The following is a 15830-nucleotide window of genomic DNA, read 5'->3' on the forward strand; positions in this document are numbered from 1 at the left end:
CCCACCCAGGCCCTATTCCCATAACCCCGCATATTTACCCTGCTAATCCCCCTAACACCAGGGTCAATTTACATGGCCAATCAACCTAACCCGCACACATTTGGACTGTGGGAGAAAACCGGAGCACCTGGAGGAAACCCACGCAGACGCAAGGAGAACGTGCAAACTCCACACAGACAGTGACCCGAGGCTGGGAATTGAACCCAGGTCTCTGGCATTGTGGGGCAACAATGCTAATCACTGTGCCACCATAGCGTAATTATTTCAGTGAGTCAATGCAGGCATGATGGGCTGAAGGGCCACATTCAATCCTCTATATTTCTATATTCTCCCTAGCAGATTGTAGAAACTTTTATCCTGTTGGCTTGAACTGAATTCAACCTCCAAAGGTAGCGGGAGTGCGTTCTAAACTGCAGCACAATTTAATTACCAATGGCTTGTTTCCTTATGTCGATCTGTGTGCTCTCTTGCCACTGATTTGGACTGCAAGACGTATTCAGTATTACGAGTTTGAGTTTTGAGTTTGCCTGACTTTTGTTGTGAAATCAGTTTTGAACATTAGTGCTGGCATTGGAACAAAGGCTGTTTTCACAGCTTTATCCTTCTACTATTCTGGGTATAAACCTTTGCTGATTTAATGAATAAACGACATGGGGTTTTGGGAAGTTTAACTGGAGTACATTTGTCATTGCTGATGAATTATCTCACGGTGGTGCATGATTCCACCCACCCAGAGTGCTGTGCTGATAACCACAATAGATCATTTTACTGTTAGTGCCTTGGACTTATTGGTCAAATTAAAGGCATTTGACAATCTATATGACATGCTTTCAAATAAAATTTTACACAAACATCTTTTAAAGGTGGATAAAAGAAACTCTTTTATGTCCACCTAACTATAAAGGTAAGAAACGTTGGTATAACTTGTAGGAGGTAATTTCAGTGTAATGAATTTTCTGTGCATAGGTTATAACCTATGCAACAATTTCAGATACGCATATTGTACAATCTACGACAAAGTGACTGCATTGATTTTTCTAGATACTGAAACTTTGATCCATGATTTGAAAGAGCTGGTATATTTTGAGTTTCCCCAGTTTGCAGGTTGATCCTTCGCATCCTACCTGATAATTTACCTCAGCAAGTATTTGCAGAATTTTACTTCAGTAACCAACCAGTTCAAAGCATTCATACCTAATTGGGACAATGTGTCTGCCCTGAGATACACCCTTCACAGAAGTTGCTCCAGTTACTAGTGGAATTCCAAAATATTTATGGTTATAAGCTTAACATCGGTAGTGGGCAGAATTCTTGAATCCATTATCAAGGATTTTACAGCAGAGCATTTAGAAAGCAGTGGCAGGATCGACAGAGTCAGCACGGATTTGTGAAGGAGAAATCATGCTTGACAAATCTGTTGGAATTCTTTGAGAATGTAACTAGTAGAGTTGACAAGGGGGAACCAGTGAGTGTAGCCTAATCCATCAGGCAACCCAGCCTCCCATCACTGAATCTGTCTGCACTTCTCGCTGCCTCGGCAAAACAGCCAGCATAACTAAGGACCCCATGCATCTCCCCGACATTCTCTCTTCCACCTTCTTCCATCGGGAAAAAGATATAAAAGTCTGAGGTCATGTCCCAACTAACTCAAGGACAACTTCATCCCTGTTGCTGTCAGACTTTTGAATGGATTTACCTCGCATTAAGTTGATCTTTCTCTGCATCCCTAGCTATGACAGTAACACTACATTCTGCACTCTCTCGTTTCCTTCTCGATGAACGGTATGTCTGTATATGCACATGAAACAATACTTTTCTCTTTATGTTAATACATGTGATAAATAATAAATCAAATCAGATCAGTCAATGTGGTATATTTGAATGTTCAGAAAGTGTTTGACGAAGTCCCGCCTGTGAGATTATCGTGTAAGATTAAAGTGCATGGGAAATGGGGGAAGTGTATTGAGATGGATAGAAAACTGAGAATTTATGACAGTAAAGTTCTATTACTTTAGCTATAAATGAAATTGACAATAAGTTGAAATCATCTACTGGAAAGTATAAATATTCCACTCATTCAAAAAATAGGCTTTAAAATTCTGAAACCCAGGTGTGCATTGGGATTTTGGATTTCTAACTGGGTTAATTAACGCCAAGTTTCTGATGAAAAAGTACAACAGCAGACATTGTGTTCAGCTGCAAAGCTGGCGAAGGAAGTTGCCAGTCTCCAGTGACAGCCACTGGCAAATGATGGAGCTCGGGAACTCTGATATCACATCACGTCAGCACTGTCCTGTCTCACTCACATCAGCAGAGGCAGAAATCTCTCAACCCTATTGATAAACCGGGAGAATGTTACATGGGAAGTATTTCCAATGAACTTCCTTACCCTCTTCACAAAATGCTTTGATATGTCACCGTGATTTAATGCATCCAATTAACTTGTCTTCTTTTTATCATCAGAATGACTTTGGAGGCCATAGAAGCCTTGTTAATAAATGGGTAACTTTCCTCAAAGCTCGTTTAGTGTGTGCCGTACCAGGACCCAATGGCATCGACACTCATTTTGATGAATTACGTAAGTAGGAAAATAGCTCCCATGACAAACAATTTTTAATCTTACTTCTACAATTTCACCTTCCTGATGACTAAAGCACAAAGCATTGTTTTTCAGAGGATATTTACATAATGAAATCTAAAGATCCCAAGAACCCATTTATCTATGGCATCTTTACTACTTCCAGGTAAGGGAAACAGTGCAATGAATGTGACTAATGTGAGCTGAATCAAAGTGGCTTCATTTGCCTTGTTGTTTTTGGATGGTGTCACTGCTGCCATATCTCTGTCAGAGTTAGAATGGAAACCTATGTTTGTGTAAACATGGCTTCTGTCACATGATGAACTCCTGATGGTTCAACAACAGAATCTCCAAAGGAATTCAGAGCCGGAAAAGGCAGCAGTTTGTTCAAAGGGTGGATAGATTTTTCTTCACCAACGCAGTGAAGAAGGTGTCTGCAAAACAGCAACTCGAAACTTCATTCTTTTGGGTTTATATCAAATACAACATTTTTTAAAAAAATTCTTTCACAGGATGTGGACACTGGTGTTTATTGCCCATTCCTTGTTGCCCTTGAGAAGGTGGTGGTGAACTGCCTATTTGAACCTGCTGCAGCCCATGTGGTGTAGGTACACCCACAGTGCTGTTAGGGAGGGAGTTCCATGATTATGACCCGTTAACAGTGAAGGAACGGCGATATATTTCCAAGTCAGGATGGTGTGTTGCTTGGGGAACTTGTAGGCGATCCTTGTCTTTCTCGGTGGTAGAAGTCACAGGCTTGGAAGGGCCTCGACTCCCAGTCTTTGAACACTCTGTTGATGTACAATAGTACTATCAACCTACTGCTCTTCTCTCTCAATATTTGGGAAATAACAGCACTTCAGGGGTGAACAAGCACATCATCAATACCTGTTTTTTGCAGGAGTTTTGTGTATTTAAAAAAGGCTTCCAGCAATAAGCACAATTATAAAAATGTTGTGGAAATACGATCTGATTGGAGGTAGTCCTATTTTCATCATCATCCTATGTGAGGATGATGATGAACACACAATTTGGGGAGACCTTCCCTTGATTAGGTAGGAAGGGGGATGAGCTTGGACAGATGGGTTTGTGGAAATGCCTGCAGGATCAGAATGGAATTCTTTCTCTGATCACCCTCTGATGGCTATTACTGATCAGCTTTGCCTTTGTTGCCTCAAACAATCAGCACTGTTGAAGATCGCTGGTGGGCCTCATAATTAAGTCAGTGACCTAGGAATCCACAGAAGACTGAGGTATGTCTCATCTTGGGAATGATGTGGAGATGCCGGCGTTGGACTGGGGTAAACACAATAAGAAGTCTCACAACACCAATAAATTGGTTGGACTTTAACTTGGTGTTGTGAGACTTCTTGCTGTGTCATCTTGGGAATAGCAGAGTATCGACCACAACATACTCCTTACATCAGGATGTTTGCTATCCATGCAATTTAAGAGTAAGTTTACTGAGACAGTTTCCTACGCAGTCCCTTTAACGTCTTTCCTTCCTGAGACCATGACTAAGACATTCTGAAGGAAAAGAGCATTTTGCATTCCAGAATAACACAAATGTTATTATGTTATCTCCCAACTGCATGTCGAGTCTAATTATTTTTATGATTCTTTTTCCATATAGCAACATCTTTAAGGGCTCAGCAGTGTGTATGTACAGTATGTCTGATATAAGGAGAGTGTTCTTGGGCCCGTATGCCCATCGGGAAGGTCCAAGCTACCAGTGGGTGCCATTTCAAGGAAGGGTTCCATATCCCCGCCCAGGAACAGTAAGTGTTTCTAACATTGGAGCAATAATAAATGGACTGATTAATAATGTAGAATTTTAGAAGTTTCCATGAGATCCCTGTCAGCCTTCTAAACTCCAGTGAATATAATCCTAACCAATATTAGTCTCTCCTCACATGACAGGCCTGCCATCCCAGGAATCAGCCTGGTAAACCTTCGCTGTACTCCTTCTATAGCAAAGACATCCTTCCTCAGATAAGAACACCAAAACTGTATACACTACTCCAGGTATGGCCTCACCAACACCTTTTACAAGTGCAGTAAATGTATAGGGTAATGGTGAGGCCACACCTGGAATATGGTGTGCAGCTTTGGTCTACAATTCTTACATCTTTTTCATTTCTCTTCTCTTGCCCTTGCCAATCTCATATCACTTAACATCAAGCTTTTCCAATGGAAAAAGAGCAGCTCTTTGATGCAAGACAACATTCCACAGTAACAGAGAAAATGACCAAAACTAACTTTGAGGTTTGAAAAAAGTTGTTTCAATCCTCAAAAAACTTGACTCAATACAATGTGTGACAAGAAGTTACTTGTGATTCTCCCAATGATTCCTTATCAAATACTATAAAATAATACCTAATGAAAAATGCAGCAGGTTTGATGAATTACTGTCTCACGTTGCCTTTGATCCCTTCCCCTGTTGCTACTATTCTGTTCCTTTAGCACTTTTTCTGAGTTCTCACTTTGGGAGGACACATGGGAATGGGGGCCCCTGCTCCAGAATCGCAGCGTTTCCAAAGATGCAGTCTTGAAAACTCAGAGCTGAGAAGCAGAGATTTCTGTGATTCAGGACACTTAATGTCACTTGATTTTCAGAGACTATCTCAGTTTGTGTGTCAGGTACATTCAACTCTTCTGTGTTTCTGGAGGACAAATCCCTTTTCATTTCCAGAATCATAGACCATAGAACACTACGGCACAGAAACAGGCCTTTTGGCCCTCCTTGTCTGTGCCGAACCATTTTTCTGCCTAGCTCCTCTGACCTGCACCAGGACCATATCCCTCCACACCCCTCTCATCCATGTACCTGTCCAAGTTTTTTTTAAATATTAAAAGTGAACCCACATTCACCACTTCATCAGTCAGCTCATTCCACACTCCCACCACTCTCTGTGTGAAGAAGCCCCCTGATATTCCCTTTAAACTTTTCCCCCTTCACCCTTAACCCATGTTCTCTAGTTTTTTTTCTCCCCTAGCCTCACTGGAAAAAGCCTGCTTGTATTCACTGTATCTATACCCATCATAATTTTATACATCTCTATCAAATCTCCCCCCATTCTTCTACGCTCCAGGGAATAAAGTCCTAACCTATTCAATCTCTCTCTCTAACTCAGTTTCTCAAGTCCTGGCAACATCCTTGTAAACCTTCTCCGCACTCTTTCAACCTTATTAATATCCTTCCTGTAATTAGGTGACCAAAACTGCACACAATACTCTAAATTCAGCCTCACCAATGTCTTACACAACCTCACCATAACATTCCAACTCTTATACTCAATACTTTGATTTATAAAGGCCAATGTACCAAAAGCACTCTTTATGACCCTATCTACCTGTGACGCCACTTTTAGGGAATTATGTATCTGTATTCCCAGATCCCTCTGTTTTACTGCACTATTCAGTATCCTACCATTTACCCTATATGTTCTACCTTGGTTTGTCCTTCCAAAGTGCAACACCTCACACTTGTCTGCATTAAACTCCACCTGCCATTTTTCAGCCCATTTTTCTCATTGATCCAAATTCTTCTGCAAGCTTTGAAAACCTTCCTCACTATCCCCACACCTCCAATCTTTGTATCATCAACACATTTGCTGATCCAATTTACCACAATATACATCTTATTACATAAAACTTTGTCAACCCACCAAATCTTCAAGTCCATCCACCACCTTCCCCGTTTCCTGTGGGGGAGGATCGGCAGAAGATTCTCGCCAATCGGTCAATTCATGTAAGTACTCAATGCTCAAAAAAAGCTGACAATAAATACTGTTATCATTGTAAGATTAATCTTTCATGTCTAAAATGTGCATTTTTAAAATCATTGTTAAATTTCTGTTGCCCTCAAACTTGTCCCATCGGTGTTCCCCACTCACGATTGGTCCAGCACACTGACCCTCAAAATCACCAGAGAGAAACAGACATCAGAAGGAAAATATCCAAAGATGTGCAGGTCAGGCAGATTGGCCATTGCTAAATTGCTCCTTAGTGTCAGGGGAAGTAACTAGGATAAATGCATTAAGGAGTTAGGACCTGGGTGGGATTATGGTAGGTGCTGACACGATGGGCTGAATGGCCTCCTTCTGCACAGTAGGGATTCAATGAAAAATTGACTTTGGTGGAGAGTAAGATCTGCATCGATTCCAATTTCACCGTCTTCCTGATGGGATTAGGATATGTAATTGTAACTGGAATTGTGCCACATTACGTTTGTTACATGTTGTTTTGGTTCAACCTCTTCAAAATAAATGGGTTAGCGCTATTGTTAAAATAGTGACAAAAGAACCTTAATGTGCTAATTCTAAACTTTCCACAGTGTGATTTCATCCCATAAGTGTTAACAAAATGTGTGATCTTGCCAGCCTTTTTGTTAAGCTTACTGACATGTAGGACAGGTTTATTGTTCAGTCAAGTGAATTTAAACTGTTCAGCAATTGGGAACATACACAAGAGCATGAAACATGTCACTACTGCAAACTCTCCTCGACAGATTGGGGGAGTGCTGCCACGGCTATTAAATATTTTCAGCCAGTCTAAGTCAAGATGCCAAGGTAACTTTAGAAGCTAGTTCTTTATTTTCAGTTGACTTATTGCAATCCTGATGAGTGCCTGCAATGTAATGCTTTTGCAAACCAATGGCCGTGTAGCATTCCACGGGCCAATGCGTAAATGTTACAATAACTTCAGGCATTGGGCTAATGTTAAGTTAGAAACAGTAACCCGAAAGTTACTGTCCCAGATGCATTGTTCCATTATTACCTTTGCAAACATTGGCAAACCATTGAAATGCATTGAATGTTATGAAGTTGCTGTATTTAAGCAGTTTTTTTTTAAAGTACCAGCAAAGGTTGCCACAGAAAGTAAAACCTCACACATTTAAGTTGAAATACCCCTTTAACAGCGTGATAAATATCCATTACTGTCAGTCTAACAACAGCAAATCGACTATTACAAGTTTGGGATCTTATTTCTTGTGTGTTAATAGTTGCTGGAGGTTTAACTTTTACAAAACTTTACCTTTCTATCTCTTTTCTTTCTCTCTGAAGCCAATCTTTCTCTCCCTTGGTTAGTCTGTATCTGGTTTGATGTTTTTACCCCACATTTATTATTTATTCAGATTATCCGATGATTGTTTTTCAATCCTTCAAACTGATTGGCTCAGGACCCTTACTCAGGTCCCAGGTCTCTGTGGAATCTCCAGTTGGCATTTCAGCCGTTTGTTTTGTAAAAGTAAAAAATTCCAAACATGCCAGGACAAGTCTAATAAACAGCGGATGCCATTTGATATCCCGTAACACGGCATGTTGCTCCCATGTGTTTTGCTCTTGTTAAATTTGAATAAAAGTTTCACAGCAGGCCAGTAACATCACCACTGCCTGCAGTTCACAAACTTATATTCAGTTAATGAATATTCATTTTCAATGTGGCATTTACACCCATCACTTTGCGCACATGTTTTACAAAATAAAGTTTTATAAAGTAGTCATGTGTATGGACAAAGTCACATTTCATAATCGTAAAATCCCACCTGAGGTTAAGTGGGATTTCCTTCCAGTGAGTCTCACAGCCCCAGCATGGGGACGGGTGAGTTGGTAAAATTCCAGCCAGTGTCTCGATAGTGATTCATTTGCGTCTGTCCCAGGCACCTGAACTGGCCATCAGTGCCGATATTGGATGAACAATGTGGGAACATACTTATTTCCATGAGCTGAACTGTGTTGGTGCAGACTTGATGGGCCGAAGGGCCTCTTCTGCACTGAATAATTCTGTGATTCTGTGATCCTCTGTTTTAACAAACACAGAGGTCGGAGTTGTAATTGCCGACACAGCAATCCAGCAGGATTGTCCTCGGAGCCATGTTGGCATGCAGTCCGCTCCCCAATGCCAGCCTGAAGTGGGCGTCCTGGGCAGCTCACTTCTTGTGGACACTTTGGTAGGAAGAATGGTAGGAAGGACTATTACTTACGTGGCGAAAAACTGCAGCAGGCGACGGTGCAGAGGGACCTCGGGGTCCTTGTGCATGAGTCGCAAAAACCCAGCTGGCAGGTGCAGCAGGTGGTCAGGAAGGCGAATGGGATGCTGGCCTTCATAGCGAGGGGGATTGAATATAAAAGTAGGGAGGTCTTGCTGCAGCTGTATAGGGCATTGGTGAGGCCGCAGCTGGAGTACTGTGTGCAGTTTTGGGCGCCGCACCTGCGCAAGGATATTTTGGCCCTGGAGGGAGTGCAGAGGAGGTTTACTAGGCTGATACCGGAGTTGAGGGGATTGAGCTATGAGGAGAGGCTGAATAAACTAGGCTTGTACTCGTTAGAGTTTAGAAGAATGAGGGGAGATCTCATTGAGACGTATAAGATGATGAATGGGATGGATAGGATAGAGGTGGAGAGACTCTTCCCGCTCAAAAAAGACAGTAGGACTAGGGGGCACAGCCTCAAGATAAAGGGGGTGCGGTTTAGAACGGAGTTGAGGAGGAACTTCTTCACTCAAAGGGTGGTGAATCTCTGGAATTCTCTGCCCGTTGAAGTGGTGGAGGCTGCCTCGCTAAATATTTTTAAGAAGCGGGTTGATGGGTTCTTGATAAGAGAGGGGATTAAGGGTTATGGGGAGAGGGCAGGAAAGTGGAACTGAGCCACAACAGATCAGCCATGATCTTATTGAATGGCGGGGCAGGCTCGAAGGGCTAGATGGCCTACTCCTGCTCCTATTTCTTATGTTCTTATGTTCTTATGACTGACACTGACTGGACACTGGCAGGCTGGCAGTCAGGCCACTGACAGAGGGAGGGATTTGGGAGAATCTGGGTAGGAAAATGAGGAGGGAATTTTTGGTATCCAACAAGGCGTATCCAACAGTCCCTTTGTAGAAAGTAGGAATGTTCTTCCAGCCTCACAACAGTTTTACAATCACATTGTGTGTCCTCCAGCATTTACTGAGCATCCACTGCAGGTTCTCACTCAGTGTGTGGGAATTTACAGCCTCCCTCATCCCAAAACTGTAAAATCCCACCTGAGGTCAATGGACCTTCCCATGCTCTGCTCCTCGCCCGCTCCAATTCCCATGTCGGGTGGGCCAGTAAAATTCCGACCAGTAAATTGTTAAAATAGTGTCACTGTCTGGATATCCCCCATTGGATTGTGTCAATGTCTGGGATCTTCCCATCCCATTTGCTGATGAAATCCAGCAAAAGCCTGAATCATTGCAGAGTGACACTGGCTGAGGACTGGAGAGGGACAGCAGAGTCACTGCTTGTATTTTAACTCCCATTCCACTCAGCTTCTGATAGGGAGAGGAGTTAAAACTCTCAATTTTACAAAGAATAACCGTTGTTTTAAATAAACTTTTCACATGTTTTAAAAACAGAAAAGGTGGAAACTGCTGAGTCAGTTTTGAACTGAAATATTGACTCTGTTCTTTCCTCCACCGATGTTGCTGTGACTTGGTTGAGTGTTTCCAGTACGTTCTGCTTCTATTCACATCTCCAGAATCCAGAGTATTTTGTTTCATTCTTGGTTGTTTTTTGAGTGTGATAACTTCTAAGTTCGGCTTTTTCTCTGACAAGTATATTAAATTGAACATTTTTTATGGCATCTGTTTTAGCTTTACATTATTTTTCCCCAACTGATTTGTTCTTTTAAAGTGTCCTAGCAAAACCTTTGGAGGATTTGAGTCAACAAAGGACTTTCCTGATGATGTCATCACATTTGCCAGAAGCCACCCAGCCATGTACAATCCAGCATTACCCATCAACAATCGACCAATCGTCATAAAGACGGATGTAGATTACCAATTCACCCAGATTGTTGTGGATCGAGTGGAGGCTGAAGATGGCCAGTACGATGTCATGTTCATCGGAACAGGTAACAACTTTTAAAATAATCCCCTCAGCACTTTGGAAAGTTCAATTTCTATCCTACACTAACAAGCACGTTTGTAAATCTCATTAAGGATAAAGCTGTGATTAACTTTGTGAAACAAAACAACTTTCAGCAGTGTGTAGATTTTTCTCCTTGGCAGGGCAGTTTGATACGTGTTTGTTATTCTTTCCTGAGATGAGGACATCTCAGAGAAGGCCAGTGTTTGTTGCCCATCCTTAATTGCCCTTGAACTGAGAGGCTTACTGGACCATTACCAAAGGGGCAATTAGGAGTTAACCACCTCACTGTGGGTCTGGAGCCACATGGAGGCCAGGTCGGGTAAGGATGGCAGATTTCCTTCTGAAATTGGAATGTGCAATAAATGCTGGCCTGGCCGGCAATGTCCACATCCTGAAAATTAATAAAATTAAATGACAATCAATCATAGTAACCAAGGTAACCATTCCTAAGATGAGCTTTCTTTCCCAGGTTTATTAATTGAATGTAAGTTCCACCAGTTACGTGGTGGGTTTTGAACTTATTTCCCCTAAAACAGAAAATGCTGGAAAACCTCATCAGATCCAACAGCATCTATGGAGAGAGAATAGAGCCAATGTTTCGATTCAGGATTCCTGATGTTGGCTCTGTTTTGTTTCAGATTCCAGCATCCACGGTATTATGCCTTTAGTTTCAGACCATCAGTCAGGCTCTCTGCTTTAATAGTCTGATATATTACCACAATACCACCATCTCCCCATTATCAGGACCCATCAATAACTTGCTTATTCTTCTCACCATAAAAACATAGAAATTAGAAGCAGGCAGAGGCCATTAAGCCTTCGAGCCGCTCCGCCACTCAATAAGATCATGGCTGATCTTTGTGTCTCCACTTACCCACCCGCTCACCATAGCCCTTAATTCCTTTACTGTTCAAACATTTATCTATTTTTGTCTTAAAAACATTCAATGAGGGAGCCTCAACTGCTCCCCGGGGCAGGGAATTCCACAGATTCACAACCCTTTGTGTGAAGAAGTTCCTCCTCAACTCAGCCCTAAATCTGCTCCCCCCTTATTTTGAGGTCATGCCCCCTAGTTCGAGTTTCACCTGTTAGTGAAACAACTTCCCTGCTTCTATCTTATCGATTCCCTTCATAATCTTATATGTTTCTATAAGATCTCCCCTCGTTCTTCTGAATTCCAACAAGTATAGCCCCAGTCTACTCAGCCTCTCCTCATAAACCAACCCTCTCAACTCCAGAATCACCCCAGTGAATCTCCTCTGCACCCCCTCCAGTGCCAGTATATCCTTTCTCAAGTAAGGAGACCAAAACTGTACACAGTACTCCAGGTGTGGCCTCATCAGCACCTTATACAGCTGCAACATAACCTCCATTTTTTAAACTCCATCCCTCTACCAAAGAAGGACAAAGTTCTGTTTGCCTTCTTCATTACCTGCTGCACCTGCAAACCAACTCCTTATGATTCTTGCACAAGGACACCCAGGTCCCTCTGCACAGCAGCATGCTGCAATTTTTTTACTGTTCAAATAATAGTCTACTTTGTTGTATTCCTATGTATGATAGATCAATCCTCATGCTTTATGTATTTAAATTTGATTTGTCAGAGTTAACCTGATTATAACTATTATTCATTACATAGTTAAGCAATGATACAACAGCATTCAAGCGCAGTTACTACATACAGTCATTAAAAAGTTCATTGTCACACAACCATTTGTAGAACTTTGCAGAAATGACTAGGGACAATCCAGTGAACCCAGTGTTGAAGGTGAAATTAAAGCAATCAGATTCAGGAATGCAATCTTCCAGCCTGTCTGGAGTTGAGATCGATGCAAGGACTGACCTCGGGCATTGTGTTTGAAATTGTGAGCAATGTTAAACAGAGCTCACAATGTAAAATCTTTAAACTCACTCAGCACTGGTATCAGGAGGTGGTTCATTGCCAGAAGTTTGATTGGTTCTTCCGAACTTTGACTCAGGGCTCCCAGACTATTTCCCCAATCGCACAGCATTGAAAAATCCTCATTTCAAACTGAATTGTACAAAAGTTTAAAGCAAGCAACATAACTTGTGTTAAAAATAAATAATATATCGGTGACTAAAGCTTCCTTAATATCACTCTCAAATCATATATATGGTCCAGAAGTTTTTTTAAATCAAGGCAAGTTTAATATTTCTGCTGTGAGCCTTTATCTGTAAAAGGATGTTTCCTTATAAAAGGTACAATTGCTCTTTGCTGAATTTTGCTGAGTCTACATTTATTTTTTATCAAACTAAGTTTTTAAAGATATCAGAAATAATTAATCTTGAAAGACATTTCTTTCAGCAGTGGATGGGGTGCAATCCTCTCACAGAGAGAAGGACCTTTGGGTTAAGGAGCACCTCAGTTATATTTTAAACATTTATTCCAGCCTTGCTTTATTGTTTTAGTAAAAATATGCAAATAACTCCTGCAGACCGTGTTCTTGTTTGGAAAATGGCTGTTATATGAAGGATTGCAGAGGCCTTTCAACGTTTGGGGATCGACCAAAGCTTTGGTTCAGCTATTTCAGAAATCTTTCAGAGAGGGATAAGTTTAACCCTCTGAGGCTTCAATGAATAAAGGTTGGGCAAAGTGGAGCTAAACAAACCAGCAGGACCCAGCTTTCATTCTTTATTTGCGATGAGTTAGTTGATCTCACTCAGAATGGAAGTTACGGGAGCTTTACGATCAGGCAGCCCTTGTTGGTGCAGAGAAAGTTTACCAGGATTTCCTGCTGTTGGTTATTTTCCATTAGCTCTTGCTGTGAACAAAAGATGTGTGGGTTCGATTGATTGGCCAAGTTACATTGACCTTTTGTCAATTTGTCAGAGGCTAGCAGGGTAAACACGTGGGATTATGGGGAGAGGCCCTGGGTGGGATTGCAGTCAGTGCAGGCTCGATGGGCCAAATGGCCTCCTTCTGCACTGTTGGGATTCTGTGATTCTATGAACATACAAACATGTGAAGTACGATCAGGAGTAATCCATTCAGCAACATGCGTGTGTGCGGTAAGAATGAATCCTGACTTAATTCTGATATTTCCTTTACCGTCATTGTCTGTTGACAGCCAATCTGTGTGACTAATGCCCATTTTAAGGAATACTGTTGGAATTACATGGGGTAAGAAGGAATATAAAGTAAAAACAATCCGTAGAACACTGGGCTACAGAATTAAACTCCGCAGTGCCTAGTTTCTCATTGCCATGAGTGACATTTTAACATTTTAACACACTGCAGAAGGGATGGCGTGGGTTAATCGCATGTTGTAACCTTGCCCCTGTCTGTGGGTGGGACAGCAATGCCTAATTTAGCTGCAGGGGTGTTTAACAGGAGTGGCTGTGATTCACCCATCTTTTAATCTTCTCTCTCCCTCTCCCGCCACATTTCTCAGTTCATTCCATTCTTATAGCCGTGATGGTAAGATTGTGAGTTCAACTGCTACTCCAGAGCTGGACCCAAGCTGATAACTAACTCCATTATCACAGCACATGTCTGTCATTTAGCCCAATGCTTCCTTCAATGACATGAGATCAAGTTTATCAGGAAGGTCCAGTGGAAGAATTAGTGTTCCTGTTAATAACCTCATCACTTTGAGCACAGTTCTCACTGTGAAAAAAAGATTTATGCTGCTGTGTAATTTTTGTATTCAAATAAGCAACACTGTGGAGTAGTTTCTTGTTGCAGTGTCAGAGAACAATGGTGAACAAAAGGTTTGGGAAATTAATTTCTGAAACATATATTTGAAGAAAATTGCTGATCTTACTGATTTAATAAAAGCTTCGAGCCTATTGTAATCAACATCCTTCATAAATCTTCATGAGACACAGACCACAAAATGACATTGACTGTAAAATATGAATGAAGTAATAAATTAACTTGCATTTTATTATAATTTCTTTAAGATGTGGGGACTGTTCTGAAGGTGGTTTCTATTCCTCGAGAGACATGGCATGACCTTGAAGAGGTTTTACTGGAGGAATTGGCTGTGTTAAGGGTGAGAGTTCTCATTCTTCCATTAACCTAAAGCTTTGTCTTGTGACCGGCACTAGCAATTCATCTGTCATCACGTCTCAGTCCCTCAGTGTCTTCCTCTCAGGGGCCACAGCAGCCTTGCCAGAATGATTGGCATTTTTGACAAACACACAACCTGATAATCTCAGATTTTTATTCACAACTTGACTTCTCTGCGCTGGAGGAGATTTTGGATGAATTGATGCATGCTTCAGAACTAATGAGTCCCATCAAAGGTCAGCACACTGCCACCAACAGATGTGTGACTATCCAAATAAAAACTACATTTCTCCCCAGGGCTGAGAGAATTCTCAGAAACAGATATTCATGAACACATTTATTACAGAGTGCAAAGATTTCATGAAATGAGACAATTTAATTTCGGAAAAACAGATAATTTCTTTTTTAAAGGAAGTGGTAGAAAAAATGTAGGTAATAGTTTGGAACATTAAAGGACTTTGCTTTACAATCTGAGGTGTCGAAGAGCAAAGTTTGGCACAGGCAGGATGAGAGGCCAAGATAGTGGAGTGGGGGCATAGCCTGGCATGAGAGGCATGAGGTGGTGTGGATGGGGCATAGGGCGATGTGGGGGATGAGGGGCTGTGAGGCTGTGAGGGTTGGAGGGCTTCCAGTATTTTTTTATTTGTGGGATATGGATGTCACAGGCCATGCCAGCATCTATTGTTCATCCCAAACTGGCTTTGAGAAGATGATGAGAGCCATCTTTACTCAGAGGGTAGTAAGGGTGTGGAATGCCCTGCCTGCAGCAGTTGTGGACTCGCCAGCTTTAAGGGTGTTCAAATGGTGGGTGGATAGGCATATGGATAACATTGGAATAGTTTAGGTTAGAGGGTCATTAGATTGGTTCCACTGGTCGGCGCAACATCGAGGGCCGAAGGGCCTGTACTGTGCTGTAATGTCCTATATTCTATGTTATTGAACTGCTGCAGTCCGTGTGGTGTAGGTGCATCCGTAGAGGCGTTGGGGAGAGGGTTTCAGTACTTTGATCCAGTGACAGTGAAGGAACGGCGATATATTTCCAAATCAGGCTGGTGAGTGTTTGGAGGAGAACCTCCAGGTGGTGGTGTTCCCAGGTATCTGCTGCCCTCGAGGTGGTAGAGATCGTGGGTTTGGAAGGTGCTGGAAGTCCCGAGATGTGACTCTTACGCAGCTGCCTTGGCACTCGGGCAGCCTGTGTGATCACCTTTGCCCCTCCTTCATCGGGCCTGTTTCCAGCACCTTCCCCCAGCAGTGATCCTGCATTTGCCGCCACTTTCTCCCAGGATGTACCATCCGAGATGGGAACTTTCCCAATTCCCGCTACC

General features: G+C 42.1%; 1 protein-coding gene across 4 annotated transcripts in view; it reads left to right on the forward strand.

Moving 5' to 3' along the window:
- Positions 1-15830, forward strand: part of sema3ab (sema domain, immunoglobulin domain (Ig), short basic domain, secreted, (semaphorin) 3Ab) — a 366890-nt gene that overhangs the window by 307388 nt on the left and 43672 nt on the right. For all 4 annotated transcript variants that reach the window (XM_080207779.1, XM_080207780.1, XM_080207781.1 and 1 more), the window contains exons 9-13: positions 2464-2578; positions 2675-2744; positions 4212-4356; positions 10236-10455; positions 14397-14488. In XM_080207779.1, coding sequence (XP_080063905.1) covers positions 2464-2578; positions 2675-2744; positions 4212-4356; positions 10236-10455; positions 14397-14488 — 642 coding nt within the window. The remainder of the gene's footprint in view (positions 1-2463; positions 2579-2674; positions 2745-4211; positions 4357-10235; positions 10456-14396; positions 14489-15830) is intronic.

Source organism: Carcharhinus amblyrhynchos, chromosome 19 (assembly GCF_965287045.1).
Source record: "Carcharhinus amblyrhynchos chromosome 19, sCarAmb.v2.hapA, whole genome shotgun sequence".
Lineage (NCBI taxonomy): Eukaryota > Metazoa > Chordata > Chondrichthyes > Carcharhiniformes > Carcharhinidae > Carcharhinus > Carcharhinus amblyrhynchos.